General features: G+C 36.3%; 1 protein-coding gene across 1 annotated transcript; it reads left to right on the top strand.

Moving 5' to 3' along the window:
• The first annotated feature begins 10 nt into the window (after positions 1-10).
• Positions 11-22,813, top strand: LOC138318440 (carboxypeptidase T-like). Its single transcript, XM_069260785.1, has 7 exons — positions 11-364; positions 2,854-3,513; positions 5,087-5,188; positions 5,609-5,781; positions 6,042-6,140; positions 17,699-17,800; positions 18,383-22,813. The coding sequence occupies exons 2-7, from the start codon at positions 2,871-2,873 to the stop codon at positions 18,557-18,559; spliced, it is 1,296 nt and encodes a 431-aa protein (XP_069116886.1). The 5' UTR covers positions 11-364; positions 2,854-2,870; the 3' UTR covers positions 18,560-22,813.
• Positions 22,814-22,966: the final 153 nt, after the last annotated feature.

Here is a 22,966-nt window from a genome sequence, read left to right as displayed (position 1 = left end):
TTTTTACTAACGAACAAAATCAATATGCAACCAGAGGCAGTCTCTGGTAAAAGTTATCAAACATCAGATAAATTTTAACAGTATTATCATTTTTAAAACATGATATATTGAAATTCGTATTTGTATATACATGTAATTTTATGCATATCTAAACAGCTCTAAAAAACGGATGAATATTTTTAAAATTTTAGCAAATATAAAATAAAGGGGGACAACTCTTGGCGTAACGGAGTAAATGACAAATACGCAACTGCGGCTAATTCTCGATTGTGAAAAACACGAATTTACACACTAAAAATGTGTCCCTAGCCTACTGGGTAGACTATAGATGCTATAGCATTGACCAAGTGTGATCTAGATATTCGTAAGTAAGCTGAGAATTGTTTTAAAACCGAATTCTGAAATGGCTAAAACACTTCGGATTTGTTCCTTTTACTCCCGATCGCGCGAGTCGTGTATGCATGCAACCACACACCAGGCGCATGTTTTTGTTGAGGTTCTAGCAATACTAGGCCTAGCTATATAAAACTGACAAAAAACAACCTTTTTGAAGATAAAAATGCTTTCGCTCAAAACCGACTCATGAAACTTGTTTATAACAACCATTAAACATATCAGAAACATATAGAGCATGTTATTACCGAACTTTTTATTATAATATGTAACGTTAAAGGTTATTCTGTTGTATTTAACTATTTAAGAGTTTATCTAAATATGGTACATCCGCTGGTCGTGAAAATGGCGGAGTCGCCAATCTCTAATATATATGTTTCTGAACATATTGAAAACAGAATCACAAAACTTTCATAAAACATATAATGTATGAATATGAATGCTTATATATGATAGTCCAGATTAGAAACAATTATCGGCAGATGAACCTCCGTATGTGCTTAGGGATTTTAAGATAAACTCTTTATTAGTTAAATACAGCAGAATAACTTTGATATGTTATAACAGTTTGGTAATTTGCGCTTTTATTTCGAATGAATAGTGCATCATGTTCAAAGGATCGATCTTACAAACATCAATATCCCCTGTAAGTTTCAGGTGTTGGTTAACTTGGTTTTGCCTGCAAGCATTTTTATCTCCAAAAATGTTGTTTTTCGCCAGTTTTGTATTGATATAAATAACTATTGTAGTGATAAATAAATATTTGCCAAACCTGCAAACTACTCCCATGAATTTCACAGGTAGCATGACGTGACATTTTTGATAATTACGTCGATATTGTCCATCAGAAGTTTCTCAATATCAGACTGTAAATATCGACATCTAATATTATTAGATTAACCCACACACATGCTAACTGTACTTCTGAGACAGTTCAGTAGATAATTTACATGTATGTACTGTACAGTATACATTTGGATATAAAACGACACAGCATTAATCGCCAGTTTTTCACAATGAATCTCTTCTGTATACATACATAGTGTTTCTCATTGGATATGTAAATACATTGTGTACCTGAATGGCTTAACTTTTTCCACATCATTATTTTATCTGAACCCACATTTCATCTTCTTTTATAGGTTTAATGATATAAAAGTATTGGTTGGGCTCTAAATTTTTAGAGCATAAAAGTAAGTAAATATGACTGTTTCGTTTCCAATGGATCTTTGATTTATAATTACCAGCATGCTACAAGCACCTACATATATATATACGTAGCTGTAGTGTTAGCTATAGTGCTAGCCTGCAGTCACTTTTAATCTAATGAAATAAGATGTACAACATTGAGAAACTTCAGATGGGCATTGCGGACACGACATAATGATTTAAAACTCAAAAGTATCTCGTTGTGCTTTATAATTACTGGTAATGTTATATTGTACAAATATAGTGATCACAGAAAAATGGAAGGCCAGGCTTGGATTTGAACCTATGAACCACCAAAAACTATCAGGAGTGTCTACCGTTCAAGAACCATTACATACATGTGACATAATATGTGCAAGTATAATCTAAATGAGGTTCTATACTAATATATAGGTGGGTTTTTTTTTATCTTACACGATTCCCCCTAGTGCAAAGAGAGGATTCATTATAAGGCGACCAGCAGAAACAATGACTACATGAAAAAACGTTTTGAGTAGACAAGATTTTGAAGGTTGAGTAGGTTGACTATTAACAATATGTAACAATAGAATCACCGCGCGTGTTGTGCTATCATTATACACTGATAATGATAATACTAGAAAGCATAGTTATTGAGTCAATGTCGGTGCAAACAGTAAATATATATCTATATATGGTAGTCATTGGACATCAAAGGTTTGAATCCAAGACCTCTAAACATTAGGTAACTTAATACTTTACTAAAGATTGATGCTCTTTTACCAAGTTAGCTACATGTAATTATCCCCCGCCAACTTCGTTTGGCGGGGGATATACAAATGGGTTCCGTCTGTTCGTCCGTACGAATGGTTTCCGGAGCATAATTCTAAAACCAGTAGAGATATTTCCACGAAACTTCATACACACATTGGTCTTATGGTCTAGTAGTGCCTTTTGCTATTTTTAGGTTTTCATTTTTTGCATTTTTTCCGTAACCATGGAAACATTGCTGAAAATATCATATTTTTGTACCAGGTTCGTTTCCGGTGCATAACTCTAAAACCAGAAGAGATATTTATTGCGACAGTAGCTAGATTCGAACTCCCATTCTTTTTTGTAGTGGCCAGACCAGGGTTCAAATCCAGGACCAATAACACTAGCTGGATGCTTTAGCTATTAAGCTACTTTTTGGTCTGTTCAACAATTGACCCTGCTGCCATTCAAGCATGCTGTAATATTTGTAAATTCTGTGTTTAGCTACCAGGTTATTTGCATGTTTCTTTTCTTTTTCAGATTTAAATCGAATTGTCATGGAACAACAAAGGATCTTCACTGTTGTCTTTCTCAGTCTCGTCATTAAATCATTATTTTACAATTTTGTATTGGGATTTGATGTAAAACCTCAAAAAGAAATATATTTACCAAGCTATGACTACTACCATAACATTTCTGCCTTGGAAAGGAAAATAAATGATATTGTTCAAAGGAATACAAATTATATGAGATTAGACTCAAGCTATCGTTCGCGATTTGGCAAATCTCAGCTAGTCATCCATATAACCAACTTTACTGGAAGTACATCAACACAACTATTCAAAAATACCGTGACACCTAAACTCAAAGTGCTTTTTTCTTTCGGAGAGCATGCAAGAGAGTTCCTTCCTGTAGAATCCATGCTGTTTTTCCTCAGTAATCTAACAGCAGGACTGTCTGCAGTGCCTGGCAGTTATGCTGAACAGTTCACCAGATCAATACTATCAAAAGTTGACCTCTTTATCATTGGTATGGCAAATCCTGACGGACGTAGCTTGTTGGAACAGAAGAACAACTACTGTTGGCGTGGAACTAGTACTGGGGTTGACCTTGACCGTAACTTTGACTGGGAGTTTGGTGGTAAGGGTAGCTCGTCAGACCCGACAGATGAGGAGTACAGAGGAACACAGCCTTTCTCAGGTAGGGGAAACTATTCCTTTGGCGTGCCCACATTGTATAATTGGGCCTGTATATATATGTTACAGCCGCTCTTGTCATGTATTTGCTTAATACCAAAATAATTTTTTGTCAAAGAAGTTGTCTGTAAGATCTGTTTGACAACTTGGGATTAGAATGGTTTAGTAGGGCATGTGATTAGCTTCCAAAGACTTTATTGTACCCCACTTTCCCCGAAACGGGGGATATTAATTTCGGTTTGTCTGTCCATCTGTCTGTGACACTTGGTTTCTGTGCAATAACTGTAACAAATGTAAATCAATTTTCTTCAAACTTGGTGACAAGGTTAAATGCCTTAAGGACTTGGCCAAGTTCAATCGCGACTGTCGATGGACCCTATTTAGCGGACTTACCGTCCTTTGAATTACTAAAAACATCATTTTCTGCCATTTCCGTGCAATAAGTGTAACAAATGTAAACCGATTTTCTTCAAACTTAGTAACAAGGTTAAATGCCTTGAAGACTCTATCGGCCAAGTTCGATCGCTACTGTCGATAGACCTTATTTAGCGGAGTTATGGCCCTTTGAATGACTAAAAACGTCATTTTCTGTCATTTGCATGCAATAAGTTTGATCTTGACTTTCAACATACCTTATCTAGCTCAAATAAAAAAAAAAAAGTCATTTTCTGCCACTTCCGTACAATAACTGTAATAAATATTAACCTATTTTCCTCAAGATTGGTAACAAAGTTAAATGTCTTAAGGGCTCGGCCAAGTTCAATCGCCACTTGCGAAGGACCTTATTTAGCAGAGTTATGGCCCTTTGAATAAATAAAAAAAAAAGTCATTTTCGCCATTTCCCTGCAATAACTCTAATAAATATTAACCAATATCCTTCAAACTTGGTAATAAGGTCAAATGCCTTCAATATATCCTGAAAGGGAGGATGGAAATTCCACGAATTTGCTTGTAAAATTGAGGTCGCCCCAAAGGGTTCTGAACATCTGATCTGACGTAGTTTATTGTATTTAGCAGGCTGCATACGGTCGGTTAATGTCCATGTTATTTTGTCTGTTATTAGCAGTGGTCATTTAAGGTGAAAAAAGCCAAATTATCTGGAAGAAAATCCATTGATCTATGGTCAGTATGTTGCGACTGCCTTATGTGCATGGGATTTAAACTTGCCTCCAGTGGTGGCGTACCTGACATAGTACATACATAGGAATCCGTACAGAGGGGCTAAATATTCAGAAACCTTTGGACTATAATTACTTCAATACAATAGAATGTCCATTATGACCAAGTAATCACCAGTAAACACTAACCTTTTCTTTTAGAAGAAGTGAAAAGTAATTTACTAATGTTTACAGCTTGGGAAGGCTGTCAGTAAATTCCCCAAAATGTTGCAATTGAAAGAAGCAATAAATACTAAACATCGAGTTAGTTTCTTTGTTTCTTTAATTCATATACTCCTTATTATGTCAAACCTAATCTTATAAACTTGTTACTTGGATATACATAATCAGTACCTTAGAATATCCATATGAATTCTCCATTTTACGTACAGTTTCTTTTTTTTTTATTTTTACTTTCAGAGCCAGAGGCCGACGTCTTTCGAGAGCTGACACTGAAATACAAGTTTGATGCTTTTGTCTCTTTTCATTCAGGAATTAATCAGATTTATGTTCCTTATGCAGGTATTTACTACATTATTATACCTCGTAAGTGTTCACTTCAATATTTTATGTTCTGTTCCTTAACCCTCAATATTATATACCGATAAAGATGGTCCAACTGGCTATGCAAAAAGGAAAAAATTCATTTATTTAATATAAAGTCATCTGGCTAGCTCTTAATTACTAAAATAAGTCAGTTTTGAGATACCAGAATGATGTGGATGATTGTGGCGTCTTATTTATTTGAACACATGTATTATGATGTTGGAACCCTGTATTGAGAATTCAACTATACTGGGATATGTTTTCAAGGTGACATCCTTTGATGTCACAATAATGCCATTTCCTTAGCTTCCCATGAGTCTGAAAATAATAAATGTGATATTTATGATACCCCAATAAAACTTCAGTTATATACTTGATAAACATTTTCATTTGCAGATACAAAATCAAAACTACAAAATCGTCTCCCTAGTAACGTAGAAGACATGCTGGATTTAGCTTCTGAATTGTCACATGCTACTAAACATGGATATGCCTATGGACAGTCCTATGTCCTTAATCACTACACAGCTGATGGCACTATCTTTGATTTCATGGCAGGAACTAGAATGGTACACAGATTTGATAGAGATAAAGACAGAGTTATCACTGAATTATAAAAATGTGCAGTGAAAACATTACACTATGATATAAATAAGAAAATAATGTATTCTTTTTTATTTCACTGTGAAAGAACTCTTAGAACTGACAGCGTTTGATTTAGTATGATTTTCCACAAAAAGTGCAAATAAACCATTTACCTCGTTTAAAGATATTTTTACAGATTGCAAAACAGCACAATATTTACAGCAATGACCTGTATCTTTTCCAGATTCCCTTTTCCTTTGCTATTGAGTTATGGCCATGGAAACAGCCACCAGATGGGAAAAGCTGTTTTAATCTGTTTAACCCTAAAAGTGAACAACTTAAGGTAAGACTTATTCTTTAGTTTGTACTCCTGCCCTGCTACATATTGACATTGACTTGTTCTTCATTTGTACTCCTGTCCTGCTACATATTGACATTGACTTGTTCTTTAGTTTGTCCTCCTGCCTTGCTACATATTGACATTGACTTGTTCTTCAGTTTGTCCTCCTGCCCTGTTACATATTGACATTGACTTGTTCTTCAGTTTGTCCTCCTGCCCTGTTACATATTGAGATTGACTTGTTCATCAGTTTGTACTCCTGCCCTGCTACATATTGACATTGACTTGTTCTTCAGTTTGTCCTCCTGCCCTGTTACATATTGACATTGACTTGTTCATCAGTTTGTACTCCTGTCCTGTTACATATTGACATTGACTTATTCTTCAGTTTGTCCTCCTGTCCTGTTACATATTGACATTGACTTATTCTTCAGTTTGTCCTCCTGTCCTGTTACATATTGACATTGACTTGTTATTCAGTTTGTCCTCCTGCCCTGTTACATATTGACATTGACTTGTTTTTCAGTTTGTCCTCCTGCCCTGTTACATATTGACATTGACTTGTTCTTTAGTTTGTACTCCTGCCCTGCTACATATTGACATTGACTTGTTCTTCAGTCTGTCCTCCTGCCCTGTTACATATTGACATTGACTTGTTCTTCAGTTTGTCCTCCTGCCCTGCTACATATTGACATTGACTTATTCTTTAGTTTGTCCTCCTGTCCTGTTACATATTGACATTGACTTGTTCTTCAGTTTGTCCTCCTGCCCTGTTACATATTGACATTGACTTGTTCATCTGTTTGTCCTCCTGTCCTGTTACATATTGACATTGACTTGTTCTTCAGTTTGTCCTCCTGTTCTGTTACATATTGACATTGACTAGTTCTTCAGTTTGTCCTCCCGCCCTGCTACATATTGACATTGACTTGTTCTTCAGTTTGTCCTCCTGCCCTGTTACATATTGACATTGACTTGTTCTTCAGTTTGTCCTCCTGCCCTGTTACATATTGACATTGACTTGTTCTTCAGTTTGTCCTCCTGCCCTGCTACATATTAACATTGACTTGTTCATCAGTTTGTCCTCCTGTCCTGTTACAAATTGACATTGACTTGTTCTTCAGTTTGTCCTCCTGTCCTGTTACATATTGACATTGACTTGTTCTTCAGTTTGTCCTCCTGTCCTGTTACATATTGACATTGACTTGTTCATCTGTTTGTACTCCTGCCCTGCTACATATTGACATTGACTTATTCTTCAGTTTGTCCTCCTGTCCTGTTACATATTGACATTGACTTGTTCTTCAGTTTGTCCTCCTGTCCTGTTACATATTGACATTGACTTGTTCATCTGTTTGTACTCCTGCCCTGCTACATATTGACATTGACTTATTCTTTAGTTTGTCCTCCTGTCCTGTTACATATTGACATTGACTTGTTCTTCAGTTTGTCCTCCTGCCCTGTTACATATTGACATTGACTTGTTCTTCAGTTTGTCCTCCTGTCCTGTTACATATTGACATTGACTTGTTCTTCAGTTTGTCCTCCTGCCCTGTTACATATTGACATTGACTTGTTCATCTGTTTGTCCTCCTGCCCTGTTACATATTGACATTGACTTGTTCATCAGTTTGTACTCCTGTCCTGTTACATATTGACATTGACTTATTCTTCAGTTTGTCCTCCTGTCCTGTTACATATTGACATTGACTTGTTCTTCAGTTTGTCCTCCTGCCCTGTTACATATTGACATTGACTTGTTCTTCAGTTTGTCCTCCTGCCCTGTTACATATTGACATTGACTTGTTTTTCAGTTTGTCCTCCTGCCCTGTTACATATTGACATTGACTTGTTCTTTAGTTTGTACTCCTGCCCTGCTACATATTGACATTGACTTGTTCTTCAGTCTGTCCTCCTGCCCTGTTACATATTGACATTGACTTGTTCTTCAGTTTGTCCTCCTGCCCTGCTACATATTGACATTGACTTATTCTTTAGTTTGTCCTCCTGTCCTGTTACATATTGACATTGACTTGTTCTTCAGTTTGTCCTCCTGCCCTGTTACATATTGACATTGACTTGTTCATCTGTTTGTCCTCCTGTCCTGTTACATATTGACATTGACTTGTTCTTCAGTTTGTCCTCCTGTTCTGTTACATATTGACATTGACTTGTTCTTCAGTTTGTCCTCCTGTTCTGTTACATATTGACATTGACTTGTTCTTCAGTTTGTCCTCCTGTCCTGTTACATATTGACATTGACTTGTTCTTCAGTTTGTCCTCCTGCCCTGCTACATATTGACATTGACTTGTTCTTCAGTTTGTCCTCCTGCCCTGTTACATATTGACATTGACTTGTTCTTCAGTTTGTCCTCCTGCCCTGTTACATATTGACATTGACTTGTTCTTCAGTTTGTCCTCCTGCCCTGCTACATATTGACATTGACTTGTTCATCAGTTTGTCCTCCTGTCCTGTTACATATTGACATTGACTTGTTCTTCAGTTTGTCCTCCTGTCCTGTTACATATTGACATTGACTTGTTCTTCAGTTTGTCCTCCTGTCCTGTTACATATTGACATTGACTTGTTCATCTGTTTGTACTCCTGCCCTGCTACATATTGACATTGACTTATTCTTCAGTTTGTCCTCCTGTCCTGTTACATATTGACATTGACTTGTTCTTCAGTTTGTCCTCCTGTCCTGTTACATATTGACATTGACTTGTTCATCTGTTTGTACTCCTGCCCTGCTACATATTGACATTGACTTATTCTTTAGTTTGTCCTCCTGTCCTGTTACATATTGACATTGACTTGTTCTTCAGTTTGTCCTCCTGCCCTGTTACATATTGACATTGACTTGTTCTTCAGTTTGTCCTCCTGTCCTGTTACATATTGACATTGACTTGTTCTTCAGTTTGTCCTCCTGCCCTGTTACATATTGACATTGACTTGTTCATCTGTTTGTCCTCCTGTCCTGTTACATATTGACATTGACTTGTTCTTCAGTTTGTCCTCCTGCCCTGTTACATATTGACATTGACTTGTTCTTCAGTTTGTCCTCCTGCCCTGTTACATATTGACATTGACTTGTTCTTCAGTTTGTCCTCCTGCCCTGTTACATATTGACATTGACTTGTTCTTCAGTTTGTCCTCCTGTCCTGTTACATATTGACATTGACTTGTTCTTCAGTTTGTCCTCCTGTCCTGTTACATATTGACATTGACTAGTTCTTCAGTTTGTCCTCCTGCCCTGTTACATATTGACATTGACTTGTTCTTCAGTTTGTCCTCCTGTCCTGTTACATATTGACATTGACTAGTTCTTCAGTTTGTCCTCCTGCCCTGTTACATATTGACATTGACTTGTTCATCAGTTTGTCCTCCTGTCCTGTTACATATTGACATTGACTTGTTCTTCAGTTTGTCCTCCTGCCCTGCTACATATTGACATTGACTTGTTCATCTGTTTGTACTCCTGCCCTGTTACATATTGACATTGACTTGTTCATCAGTTTGTCCTCCTGTCCTGTTACATATTGACATTGACTTGTTCATCAGTTTGTCCTCCTGTCCTGCTACATATTGACATTGACTTGTTCTTCAGTTTGTCCTCCTGCCCTGCTAAATATTGACATTGACTTGTTCATCAGTTTGTCCTCCTGCCCTGCTACATATTGACATTGACTTGTTCATCAGTTTGTCCTCCTGTCCTGTTACATATTGACATTGACTTGTTCTTCAGTTTGTCCTCCTGCCCTGTTACATATTGACATTGACTTGTTCATCAGTTTGTCCTCCTGCCCTGCTACATATTGACATTGACTTGTTCTTCAGTTTGTCCTCCTGCCCTGTTACATATTGACATTGACTTGTTCTTCAGTTTGTCCTCCTGCCCTGCTAAATATTGACATTGACTTGTTCATCAGTTTGTCCTCCTGCCCTGTTACATATTGACATTGACTTGTTCATCAGTTTGTCCTCCTGCCCTGTTACATATTGACATTGACTTGTTCTTCAGTTTGTACTCCTGTCCTGTTACATATTGACATTGACTTGTTCATCAGTTTGTACTCCTGTCCTGTTACATATTGACATTGACTTGTTCATCAGTTTGTACTCCTGTCCTGGTACATATTGACATTGACTTGTTCTTCAGTTTGTCCTCCTGCCCTGTTACATATTGACATTGACTTGTTCTTCAGTTTGTACTCCTGCCCTGCTACATATTGACATTGACTTGTTCATCAGTTTGTCCTCCTGCCCTGCCACATATTGACATTGACTTGTTCATCTGTTTGTCCTCCTGTCCTGCTACATATTGACATTGACTTGTTCATCAGTTTGTCCTCCTGCCCTGCTAAATATTGACATTGACTTGTTCATCACTTTGTCCTCCTGTCCTGTTACATATTGACATTGACTTGTTCTTCAGTTTGTCCTCCTGCCCTGCTAAATATTGACATTGACTTGTTCATCAGTTTGTCCTCCTGCCCTGCTACATATTGACATTGACTTGTTCATCAGTTTGTCCTCCTGTCCTGTTACATATTGACATTGACTTGTTCTTCAGTTTGTCCTCCTGTCCTGCTACATATTGACATTGACTTGTTCTTCAGTTTGTCCTCCTGTCCTGTTACATATTGACATTGACTTATTCTTCAGTTTGTCCTCCTGCCCTGCTACATATTGACATTGACTTATTCTTCAGTTTGTCCTCCTGCCCTGTTACATATTGACATTGACTTGTTCTTCAGTTTGTCCACCTGCCCTGTTACATATTGACATTGACTTGTTCTTCAGTTTGTCCTCCTGCCCTGTTACATATTGACATTGACTTGTTCATCAGTTTGTCATCCTGTCCTGTTACATATTGACATTGACTTGTTCATCTGTTTGTCCTCCTGCCCTGTTACATATTGACATTGACTTGTTCATCTGTTTGTCCTCCTGCCCTGTTACATATTGACATTGACTTGTTCTTCAGTTTGTACTCCTGTCCCGTTACATATTGACATTGACTTGTTCATCAGTTTGTCCTCCTGCCCTGCCACATATTGACATTGACTTGTTCTTCAGTTTGTCCTCCTGTCCTGTTACATATTGACATTGACTTGTTATTCAGTTTGTCCTCCTGCCCTGTTACATATTGACATTGACTTGTTCTTCAGTTTGTCCTCCTGTCCTGTTACATATTGACATTGACTTGTTCTTCAGTTTGTCCTCCTGTCCTGTTACATATTGACATTGACTTGTTCTTCAGTTTGTCCTCCTGCCCTGTTACATATTGACATTGACTTGTTCATCAGTTTGTCCTCCTGTCCTGTTACATATTGACATTGACTTGTTCATCAGTTTGTACTCCTGTCCTGTTACATATTGACATTGACTTGTTCATCAGTTTGTCCTCCTGCCCTGCCACATATTGACATTGACTTGTTCTTCAGTTTGTCCTCCTGCCCTGTTACATATTGACATTGACTTGTTCTTCAGTTTGTCCTCCTGCCCTGTTACATATTGACATTGACTTGTTCTTCAGTTTGTCCTCCTGCCCTAATACATATTGACATTGACTTGTTATTCAGTTTGTCCTCCTGCCCTGTTACATATTGACATTGACTTGTTCTTCAGTTTGTCCTCCTGCCCTGTTACATATTGACATTGACTTGTTCTTCAGTTTGTCCTCCTGCCCTGTTACATATTGACATTGACTTGTTCTTCAGTTTGTCCTCCTGCCCTGCTACATATTGACATTGACTTGTTCTTCAGTTTGTCCTCCTGCCCTGTTACATATTGACATTGACTTGTTCATCAGTTTGTCCTCCTGCCCTGTTACATATTGACATTGACTTATTCATCAGTTTGTCCTCCTGCCCTGTTACATATTGACATTGACTTATTCATCAGTTTGTCCTCCTGCCCTGCCACATATTGACATTGACTTGTTCTTCAGTTTGTACTCCTGTCCTGTTACATATTGACATTGACTTGTTCATCAGTTTGTCCTCCTGCCCTGCCACATATTGACATTGACTTGTTCTTCAGTTTGTCCTCCTGTCCTGTTACATATTGACATTGACTTGTTATTCAGTTTGTCCTCCTGCCCTGTTACATATTGACATTGACTTGTTTTTCAGTTTGTCCTCCTGCCCTGTTAGATATTGACATTGACTTGTTCTTCAGTTTGTCCTCCTGTCCTGTTACATATTGACATTGACTTGTTATTCAGTTTGTCCTCCTGCCCTGTTACATATTGACATTGACTTGTTTTTCAGTTTGTCCTCCTGCCCTGTTACATATTGACATTGACTTGTTCTTCAGTTTGTCCTCCTGCCCTGTTACATATTGACATTGACTTGTTCATCAGTTTGTCCTCCTGTCCTGCTACATATTGACATTGACTTGTTTATCAGTATGTCCTCCTGTCCTGTTACTAGTGTTGGGAATCAGTTGAAATTTCATGGTCGATCATCAGTTTTATTTAACCAATCAATGATCGATTAAAATCGATTATTTTTTTTCCTTGATGTATAAACAAGTCTCATATAAAATTTCCTTCAAAGGCTTACGATTATGATGCCTCTCTGTGCTGTCATGTTTTTAGCCCACCATCATCAGATGGTGGGCTATTCAAATCGCCTTTTGTCCGTGGTCCGTTGTCTGTCCGTACGTTAACAATTCTTGTTACCGCTATTCCTCAGAAAGTGTTGATAGGATCTTTCTCAAATTTCATATGTAGGTTCCCCAAGGATCCTAGTTGTGCATATTGCATTTTGGGACCGATCGGTCAACAAGATGGCCAACAGTCGGCCATCTTGGATTTTGATAGTTGAAGTTTGTTACCGCTAATTCTCAAAAAGTGCAGAAGGGATCTTTCTCAAATTTCATATACAGGTTCCCCTAGGACCTTAGTTGTGCATATTGCATTTTGGGACCAATTGGTGAACAAGATGGCCGACAGGCAGCCATCTTGGATTTTGATAGTTAAAGTTTGTTACCGCTATTTCTCAAAAAGTGCTGAAGGGATGTGTCTCAAATTTCATATGTAGGTTCCCTTAGGACCCTTGTTGTGTATATTGCATTTGGGACCGATCGGTCAACATGATGGCCGACAGTCGGCCATCTTTGATTTTGATAGTTAAAAGTTTGTTACCACTATTTCTCAGAAAGTACTGAAGGAATCTTTCTCAAATTTCATATGTAGGTTCCCCTAGGACCCTAGTTGTGCATATTGCATTTTGGGACCGATTGCTCAACAAGATGGCCGACAGGCGGCCATCTTGGATTTTGATAGTTAAAGTTTGTTACTGCTATTTCTCAAAAAGTGCTGAAGGGATGTGTCTCAAATTTCATATGTAGGTTCCCCTAGGACCCTAGTTGTGCATATTGCATTTTGGGACCGATCGGTCAACAAGATGGTCGACAGTCGGTCGTCTTGGATTTTGATAGTTGAAGTTTGTTACCGCTATTTCTCAAAAAGTGCTGAAGGGATCTTTCATTTTGATAGTTGAAGTTTTTTACCGCTATTTCTCAAAAAGTACTGAAGGGATCTTTCTCAAATTTCATATACAGGTTCCCCTAGGACCCTAGTTGTGCATATTGCATTTTGGGACCGATCGTGAACAAGATGGCCGACAGGTGGCCATCTTGGATTTTGATACTTAAAGTTTGTTATCACTATTTCTTAGAAAGTACTATAGCGATCTGTCTCAAATTTTATATATAGTGTGTTCGAAAAAGTTTGAAAAGCAGGGAAAAGATCCCTCTTTCCATTGTCAGACCCAGATCATTCTTTGGTGGGCGCCAAGATCCCTCTGGTAATAGTTAAAGTTTGTTACCGCTATTTCTCAGAAAGTACAGAAGGGATCTTTCTCAAATTTCATATGTAGGTTCCCCTAGGACCCTAGTTGTGCATATTGCTTTTTGGGACTGATCGCTCTACAAGATGGCCGACCTGCGGCCATCTTTGATTTTGATAGATAAAAGTTTATTACCACTATTTCTCAGAAAGTACTGAAGGAACTTTCTCAAATTTCATATGTAGGTTCCCCTAGGACCCTATTTGTGCATCTTGCATTTTGGGACCGATTGCTCAACAAGATGGCCGACCGGCGGCAATCTTGGATTTTAATAGTTAAAGTTTGTTACCGCTATTTCTCAGAAATTGCTGAAGGGATCTTTCTCAAATTTCATATGTAGGTTCCCCTAGGACCCAAGTTGTGCATATTACATTTTGGGACCGATCGGTCAACAAGATAGCCGACCGGTGGCCATCTTGGATTTTGATAGTTAAAGTTTGTTACCACTATTTCTCAGAAAGTGCTGGTGGGAATTTCACATGTACGTTCCCCTTGGGCCCGAGTTGTGCATATTGCATTTTGGGACTGATCAGTGAATAAGATGGCCGACTTGCGTCCGTCTTGGATTTTGATAGTTAAAGTTTGTTACCACTATTTCTCAGAAAGTACTGAAGGGAAGTTTCTTAAATGTGATATGTATGTTCCCCTAGGACCCTTGTTGTGCATATTGCATTTTTCAATTGATCGGTCAACAAGATGGCCACCAGGCAGCCATCTTGGATTTTGATAGTTATTGCTATTTGTCAGCAATTACTGAAGGGATATCTCTCATATTTCATGTGTAGTTTCCCCTTGGACTTTAGTTGTGCATAGTACCTTTGGGACTGATTGGTCAACACGATGGCTAACCTGTCGCCGTCTTGGATTTCACCGCTGATTCTCAGAAAGCAATAAAGTGATTTGTCTTAAATGTCATATGTTGTATATTTGAAAAAGTTTGAAAAGCAGGGAAAGATCCTTCTTTCCATTGTCAGACATAGATCATTCTATGGTGGGCGCCAAGATCCCTCTGGGATCTCTTGTCATATGGCATATTTTCTTCACAAATCATGCTCATCTGAACGTTTACATCACTACTTATTACTTATGCGCTCTTCAATTCGTCTAAACTCTTAAAATTTGAAATGATGAGTGACAATCACACACAAGGGAATCATTATAACAAATTGGTTTTGATTTTTTTGCATGATTTACTGATCAGCTAACTTTATACTTTGGTTATCATGGTGTCGGAAAATTCCGACGAAACTCGATTACAGATTTCTTACTCGATTAATTGATCAAACACCTCAAACCAACGATACTCGACAAACTTGATTAATCGGAACACCACTACCTGTTACATATTGACATTGACTTGCTCTTCAGTTTGTCCTCCTGCCCTGTTACATATTGATATTGACTTGTTCTTCAGTTTGTCCTCCTGCCCTGTTACATATTGACATTGACTTGTTCATCAGTTTGTCCTCCTGCCCTGTTACATATTGACATTGACTTGTTCTTCAGTTTGTCCTCCTGCCCTGTTACATATTGACATTGACTTGTTCTTCAGTTTGTCCTCCTGCCCTGTTACATATTGACATTGACTTGTTCATCAGTTTGTCCTCCTGCCCTGTTACATATTGACATTGACTTGTTCTTCAGTTTGTCCTCCTGTCCTGTTACATATTGACATTGACTTGTTCTTCAGTTTGTCCTCCTGCCCTGTTACATATTGACATTGACTTGTTCATCAGTTTGTCCTCCTGCCCTGTTACATATTGACATTGACTTGTTCTTCAGTTTGTCCTCCTGCCCTGTTACATATTGACATTGACTTGTTCTTCAGTTTGTCCTCCTGTCCTGTTACATATTGACATTGACTTGTTCTTCAGTTTGTCCTCCTGCCCTGTTACATATTGACATTGACTTGTTCTTCAGTTTGTCCTCCTGTCCTGTTACATATTGACATTGACTTGTTCTTCAGTTTGTCCTCCTGTCCTGTTACATATTGACATTGACTTGTTCATCAGTTTGTCCTCCTGTCCTGCTACATATTGACATTGACTTGTTCATCAGTTTGTCCTCCTGTCCTGTTACATATTGACATTGACTTGTTCTTCAGTTTGTCCTCCTGCCCTGTTACATATTGACATTGACTTGTTCTTCAGTTTGTCCTCCTGTCCTGCTACATATTGACATTGACTTGTTCATCTGTTTGTACTCCTGTCCTGTTACATTGATTGACTCTCTCTGCCTGTTACTTGACATTGCTTTTTTCAGTTTGTCCTCTGCTGTCTATTGACATTGACTTGTTCATCGTTTGTCCTCCCTGTCTACATATTTGATCTTCTGTTTGTCCCTCCTGCCTGTTACATATTGACATTGACTTGTTCTTCAGTTTGTCTACCTCCTGCCTGTCTACATTGACATTGACTTGTTCATCAGTTTGTTCTCCTGTCCTGTTACATATTGACATTGACTTGTTCTTCAGTTTGTACTCCTGCCCTGTTACATATTGACATTGACTTGTTCTTCAGTTTGTCCTCCTGTCCTGCTACATATTGACATTGACTTATTCATCAGTTTGTACTCCTGTCCTGTTACATATTGACATTGACTTGTTCATCAGTTTGTCCTCCTGTCCTGTTACATATTGACATTGACTTGTTCTTCAGTTTGTCCTCCTGCCCTGTTACATATTGACATTGACTTATTCTTTAGTTTGTCCTCCTGTCCTGTTACATATTGACATTGACTTGTTCTTCAGTTTGTCCTCCTGTCCTGTTACATATTGACATTGACTTGTTCATCAGTTTGTACTCCTGTCCTATTACATATTGACATTGACTTGTTCATCAGTTTGTACTCCTGTCCTGGTACATATTGACATTGACTTGTTCTTCAGTTTGTCCTCCTGTCCTGTTACATATTGACATTGACTTGTTCTTCAGTTTGTACTCCTGTCCTGCTACATATTGACATTGACTTGTTCTTCAGTTTGTCCTCCTGTCCTGTTACATATTGACATTGACTTGTTCATCAGTTTGTCCTCCTGCCCTGTTACATATTGACATTGACTTGTTCTTCAGTTTGTCCTCCTGTCCTGTTACATATTGACATTGACTTGTTCTTCAGTTTGTCCTCCTGTCCTGTTACATATTGACATTGACTTGTTCTTCAGTTTGTCCTCCTGTCCTGTTACATATTGACATTGACTTGTTCTTCAGTTTGTCCTCCTGTCCTGTTACATATTGACATTGACTTGCTCTTCAGTTTGTCCTCCTGCCCTGTTACATATTGATATTGACTTCATGCCATTACAAATTAAAAGATTTTGATATGGCTGTTTATAGTTTAACTCTCAGTATTATATACTTCAATATTAATGTACACTTCATTGTTGGAATGAGACCCACAGTCGATTGCACTACGTTAGGCTTTACTTAATACTTATCCTGATACATGGATGATAAATGTAGCCTATAACATATTTCTATTACAATCAATTGTCGGGTGTCTTCAACAAAGTGTACATTATGAAAAAGGGTCACCATTTTTCCTATTTACTAAAACCTTAACATATATTTAGACTCGAGAATGTAAATGTAAAGCTATAACAGGATCCCTGTTATTAATCTTTTAACATTTATTATATCAATATGATTCTAATAGTTCTGCACAACTTTTACCATATTGTGTTCTGTTTATTCTTTTTTCAGAATACCTTACAAGAAATACACCCGTTATATGTGAAGTTTTTCAGTTATCTAATAGATTGGAAATTTAACGACGGAATAGTGAAGATGAATTCTGCTGTTTTGGTAAGATATATTGAAAATATGGCACTTTTGTAAGCAATATCAAATTATTGTTTATCTTGAAATTGACTTTGTTGTGACTATCTTATTATGACATGCTAATAATTAATTAATCAACGCATCAAGTAACCTCATAATAATATATTTATCAAACATCAGTCATAGTGTAAAAGGACTTAATATTCATGTTATGTACACTCTCTTTAGAGTGAGAAAGAAAGAACCTTGCCCTTGTGAGGCAAGATACTTGAGCTCTCAACATTCCTTGTGTTTGCTACCTAATATTTTTACAAATACAATTACCTTGTTCAGAGGTACCATATCGCCGGTTATTTACATATATCAAAGATTCTGATTTTAACGTAAAACGAGAAAATGTAATTTCGTCAGCTTGAAATTGAACAATATTCTGCAAAATTGAGAAAACATCATCCCCATGAAAATCGTTAGCTGTACAGTTTTATGTCTTAAATCAGTTATTTTACTATAAAGGTCATCAATTATTATAACGCTATGACAAATGTATAATAACCTTACAAGAGCAGCTAACTGTTAAATTAAATAAGCTGATTTTCTGTGTTTCAGGAAGAAGCACCATCTTTAGCGTTTGGCTATATTCTACTTGGTATTGTTATTCTCCTTACTGCTATTATGGCTCTCCATGGCCGATTTCCCTTCTGTCAACGCTTCCAACCACGCCGAAGGATTGTTAGTCTTAAATCTCTAAGTTCTACATTTTCTATGTCTTTTATGAAATCCTGATATTAGCTCATTTGTTTATATTTTATGGAACTATTACAAAAAACTATTATTTATAGTCATTGGATTAAGAACATTTATGTGTACTTGTACAAGGTTGTGTTCTCTGGCTAATTGATAGTTGTCTATTTTTTGTTATGTTTTATTTAATGTTGGTTTGATTTTAGCATTAATTCTAGATCATTTTGAAGGCCAAGTATTTAGGCTGATGATTTGGGAAAGAATCTCCTCAGCATCCCATGTTTTCTCTATAGCCGAATTCTATATAAGGGTATGTATTATTTAGCAGGTTATTTTTGTAGCAAATTGTCTTACTGACCAAACAGATTGACATCCCTGATGTGATCAAAAGTTATTACCTATGTAAATTGTTTACTATTGGGTGACTTGTCATTTCGATTTGAATATTGAAGGCAGATATGCTGGTGAAAGAAAAACACATTTTATCTGTGAATATCAAAAGTGAACTATTATCACCAGCATATCTATCATTACTGGGTAGTTGGAATACCAGCTAATAGTTATTCAGATACAAATTAATTATTGCCAGATTTAGACAAGACACAAAATTATTCATACAATGTACATGTATCAATGAAATATGAACAATTTGGACAAAATCTCGAAAGGGTACTTGGAAAAAAAAGCATGTCTCGCTTATACATTTGATGATATTTCAAAGGGTATATATATTTATTTTCTTCCATTTTGGTGATTTTTATTTTGGGGGGGGGGCAAAAATGTATGAAAATAACTGGGTTTGTGTGTGTTTACCATAGATAGGAAAGTAGGTACAAAGTTTATATAAATTATACACATGTATTTGTATCTCATACCTTATGTTGTAGGTCATGCTGATTTACATGTATTCATCAAAGCATTTAACTAACTCAAGCAACTCTTTTACAGACACAAGTTATGTTGATATAGTGTCGTCTCCACACAAGGAAATAGTGTTCATGTGAATTCATCAAGACCGTTTTAGAATTTATTCATTTACTATGTTGTATATGGTCAGTACAGATTTATGTTAATAATGATTAAAAAAACCTTAAGATCTTGAATTTGGAGATGTATATTTTAACTTAGTATCATAGCAATTTTTTTTATCCTCCGCTAAACTTTGGGAAATCAAGTAAAGGAATTTTCGTAAGTTAAGAAATGTTTGTGAAATTGGGTCCTGAATATTTTATCTAGACACTTATTTTATATTGAATGTATATTGAAAATACACATGGACTTCATTAAGATACCTTGTACACAGTGTATTGTCAAGGAGCTGAATTTGATGTAATCAAGTTTGAATGTAATTGCATAATAATTTTAATGCAAAATTTACATTTAAAAAAAGGAAAATCTTCATATTCTACAAATAATAATTTGATCTCATAGAATTGTTTTTATTCTTTAATAACAACACATTATTAGATTTTACAGTACTGTTCAGTATATATATGGAGATGGTTATAGAAACTTTTTCCATGACACAAATTGTTAATACAGCTGTATTCTGATAAAGCAGACTTACGAGTAACATGGAAATGTTTTTATTTATCTGTACTTACGAATGTCAGGTTTTGTTATTTAGTTTTTATGGACCTGAGAACTGGACAAAGTTATAAATGATATACATGTGCTATATATAATTTAATTTCTCAATTTTTGCTATTGTCAATGAGTTATTCCTTTAATATATGTGAGATATATATAGTGTACGAGTTGAATGTGGTGAAGGTGTGCAATCCGTGCTGGAGAAAATGCTGTGTACATGTAAATTGTATATTGTGTTTGACAATTTGTCTTCCTTATTGAAATAGTGTGGCTTGAAACGTTATTTGATACCGATCCTGACCTCTGTTTGACCTAGAATAAAATAATAATCTCCATTTTGTTACTTAACCATATTAATTCATTCATAATTTATTCATTTAATTTATCATTTATTTAAATTAGGTTACGTTAAGAGTTATTGGCAAACAGGCTTGATTTGGTCTAAGAAATAATTTGAGACTTTCACTGTTTATTTTTCCTTAGCCAATCAAAAATGATTATATAACATTTTAATAACATCCTCTGTGATTGGCTAAGACAAAACTTATGACAGATTTATGATCCTTCATGGGCTCATGTTAAAGATGCTCCACCGCTGACAAATGGTATTTTTCACTATCTAAAACAGGAGCAGACGATTTAGTATTTTTCTTCGGTTACAAAAAATACTTTCTTTACACCATTACCATCATTGAAAAGTTTGAGCTCCTAATTTTGCTTCAAATTAAAAGTATGAAAAATAATTAATTGCATCCCGAAAAAAATCTGTGGCACTATATCCTATATGGAATGAAGTACTGATTGCGCATGCACCAAAGGCAAAATAAATTATTTTATATTATTTTCTGTGTTAATTGGACATACAATGTATATATACACGATTAAACACCAATTATTGTTCAAATGATGAATATCATTTATGCTCTGTCGGCGGTGGAGCATCTTTAATGAGAATTTATGAACTGCTTCTTTGATTTATGTTCGGATTCAAAGGAATCGTCTGTTCATGGCTTTGTTGCCGCCAATCGGTCTCCAACTTTAAATTCTCCAAAGTCGGTAAACTACCACTGTATTGTACGTACAGAGTAGAGTAAAGAGAAGTAACTCTGATCTCATAATATTAATGATAAACCATATGCATTTGGCCATTTTTTGGCCACAATAAATACCTCGAATGATTTATAGCACGGAACAGTGTTACAGATTTTACGTGAACTATAGCAGTAGGTGGCTGTTATAAAATGTAAAGCCCATAGCTCAAGTGTTTTCTTTTAGATCTGAGGAGTAATAATCATTTAAACTGAGGGATTTATTCAAAGTTTTGTTTCCAATAATTACGAATTCATGTTTTAATTCATCTCCCTCTAATGAAATTTTAGTGAATATGTGTTAATAAACATTTTTAAGTTGTGATGTTTTACCTGTTAACAATAGAACAATTAGAGATTTTTTGTGACGAGAAGTTATTGGAAAATGGTGTATGCAGGTCGTGGCTTTTTGAAAAGAAAAATAATCTGTTATTTTTTGTCCAACATTTTCTGAGAAAAGAAAACATGATCCTAATGCTGCAGTGGTCATTGGTGAAATCAGAATTTCTCTGTCAATATGATAAAAATACATGTATTGTTTTTGTCCAATAGTGCTTTAAGCTAGGAAATATTGATGGAAACTTGTAATCTAGTTTTTAATTCTATTTATTTTATTTTAGAAATATATATATATTGAAAAGGTTAAGATTTATTCTGTGAACTTAATATTTTCTAGCTTTGTTTTTGCTTACTGTTACTTTATGTTTGTATTTAATGTATTCATAACTAAAAACTGAAACCAAAGATTATTTTTGTGTAGTACACCACTTGAAGTATTGGCAGCTGATTGGGATACAAACCTGTACAAAGGATGATGCTGACCCCGATCGGGCCATATTTAAGCAAAAAAGGGCAATGGGACTTCATTGGTTCATATATAAACAAGTTCAAACATTCACTCACTTCTCACTGGTCGATTTTCTAAGCTGTATTTCAAACTGTTCATTTGATGGAGCTCACCTTATGAGGCTCATGAAAGGGTTAATATGATCATGAAAATATCTCTTCGAGGCCAACTCAATTTGTTCTCTTTTATAAAGAAAAGTTTTCTCATGTCTCATGGTATAGATTGAGGAGCTTCCAGAAGCAGATTTGAATGATCGAAAGTTATATTCTGGAAAAAGAGGGCAAATCGAATTAGGTTCTGGAATGACATAAATTCTCATAATTTATCCATAAATGATAGTGATTCAAATTCAGTATACATGTACACAAAACTGCTCCTGCATCAGAATTCTACATTTTGGTTTAGTCACAGTTTACAGATATGGCTAACTGCTTTGTATAGTACCAAAAATTAGAAATTTCCAAACTGAGAGTGTTTAGTTAATCATGTATGTCAGAAATGCCAATCATTTATTTATCGTTATAGGGAAGTATTCAGGTAAACAGGAGTTGATGCTGTACATTTTATAATGGCATACTATTTTATACTGCCAGACGGTGCGAAAGATAAACTTAAGGACACAATAGCTGCCAAAACACATTAAAACCATTGTAGGTTTGTGGTATTGACAATTTTACAAACTACTGTGATGATTGAATGTATTTTTGTTACATTCCATTGTTTGGTGTGTTAAACTAAACTTGTACAAATACAAACACTAATAACATCAAAGTGGTTTAACTTATTTATATTATTAAACACTACTTGTCAGATGGCATTTCAAGCTAGGAAGACAGTGTCTCCTGATACGGTAGGCAAACAACAATGTATAGTATTTCTTTCCTTTTTTTCCTTCTGTATAAGACTGAAAGTTGTGTCAGTAAA

This window comes from Argopecten irradians, chromosome 3, assembly GCF_041381155.1.
Source record: "Argopecten irradians isolate NY chromosome 3, Ai_NY, whole genome shotgun sequence".
In the NCBI taxonomy this organism is placed as follows: domain Eukaryota; kingdom Metazoa; phylum Mollusca; class Bivalvia; order Pectinida; family Pectinidae; genus Argopecten; species Argopecten irradians.
The sequence above is the reverse complement of the archived record's forward strand: the minus strand, read 5'-3'. Positions and strand labels throughout refer to the sequence as shown.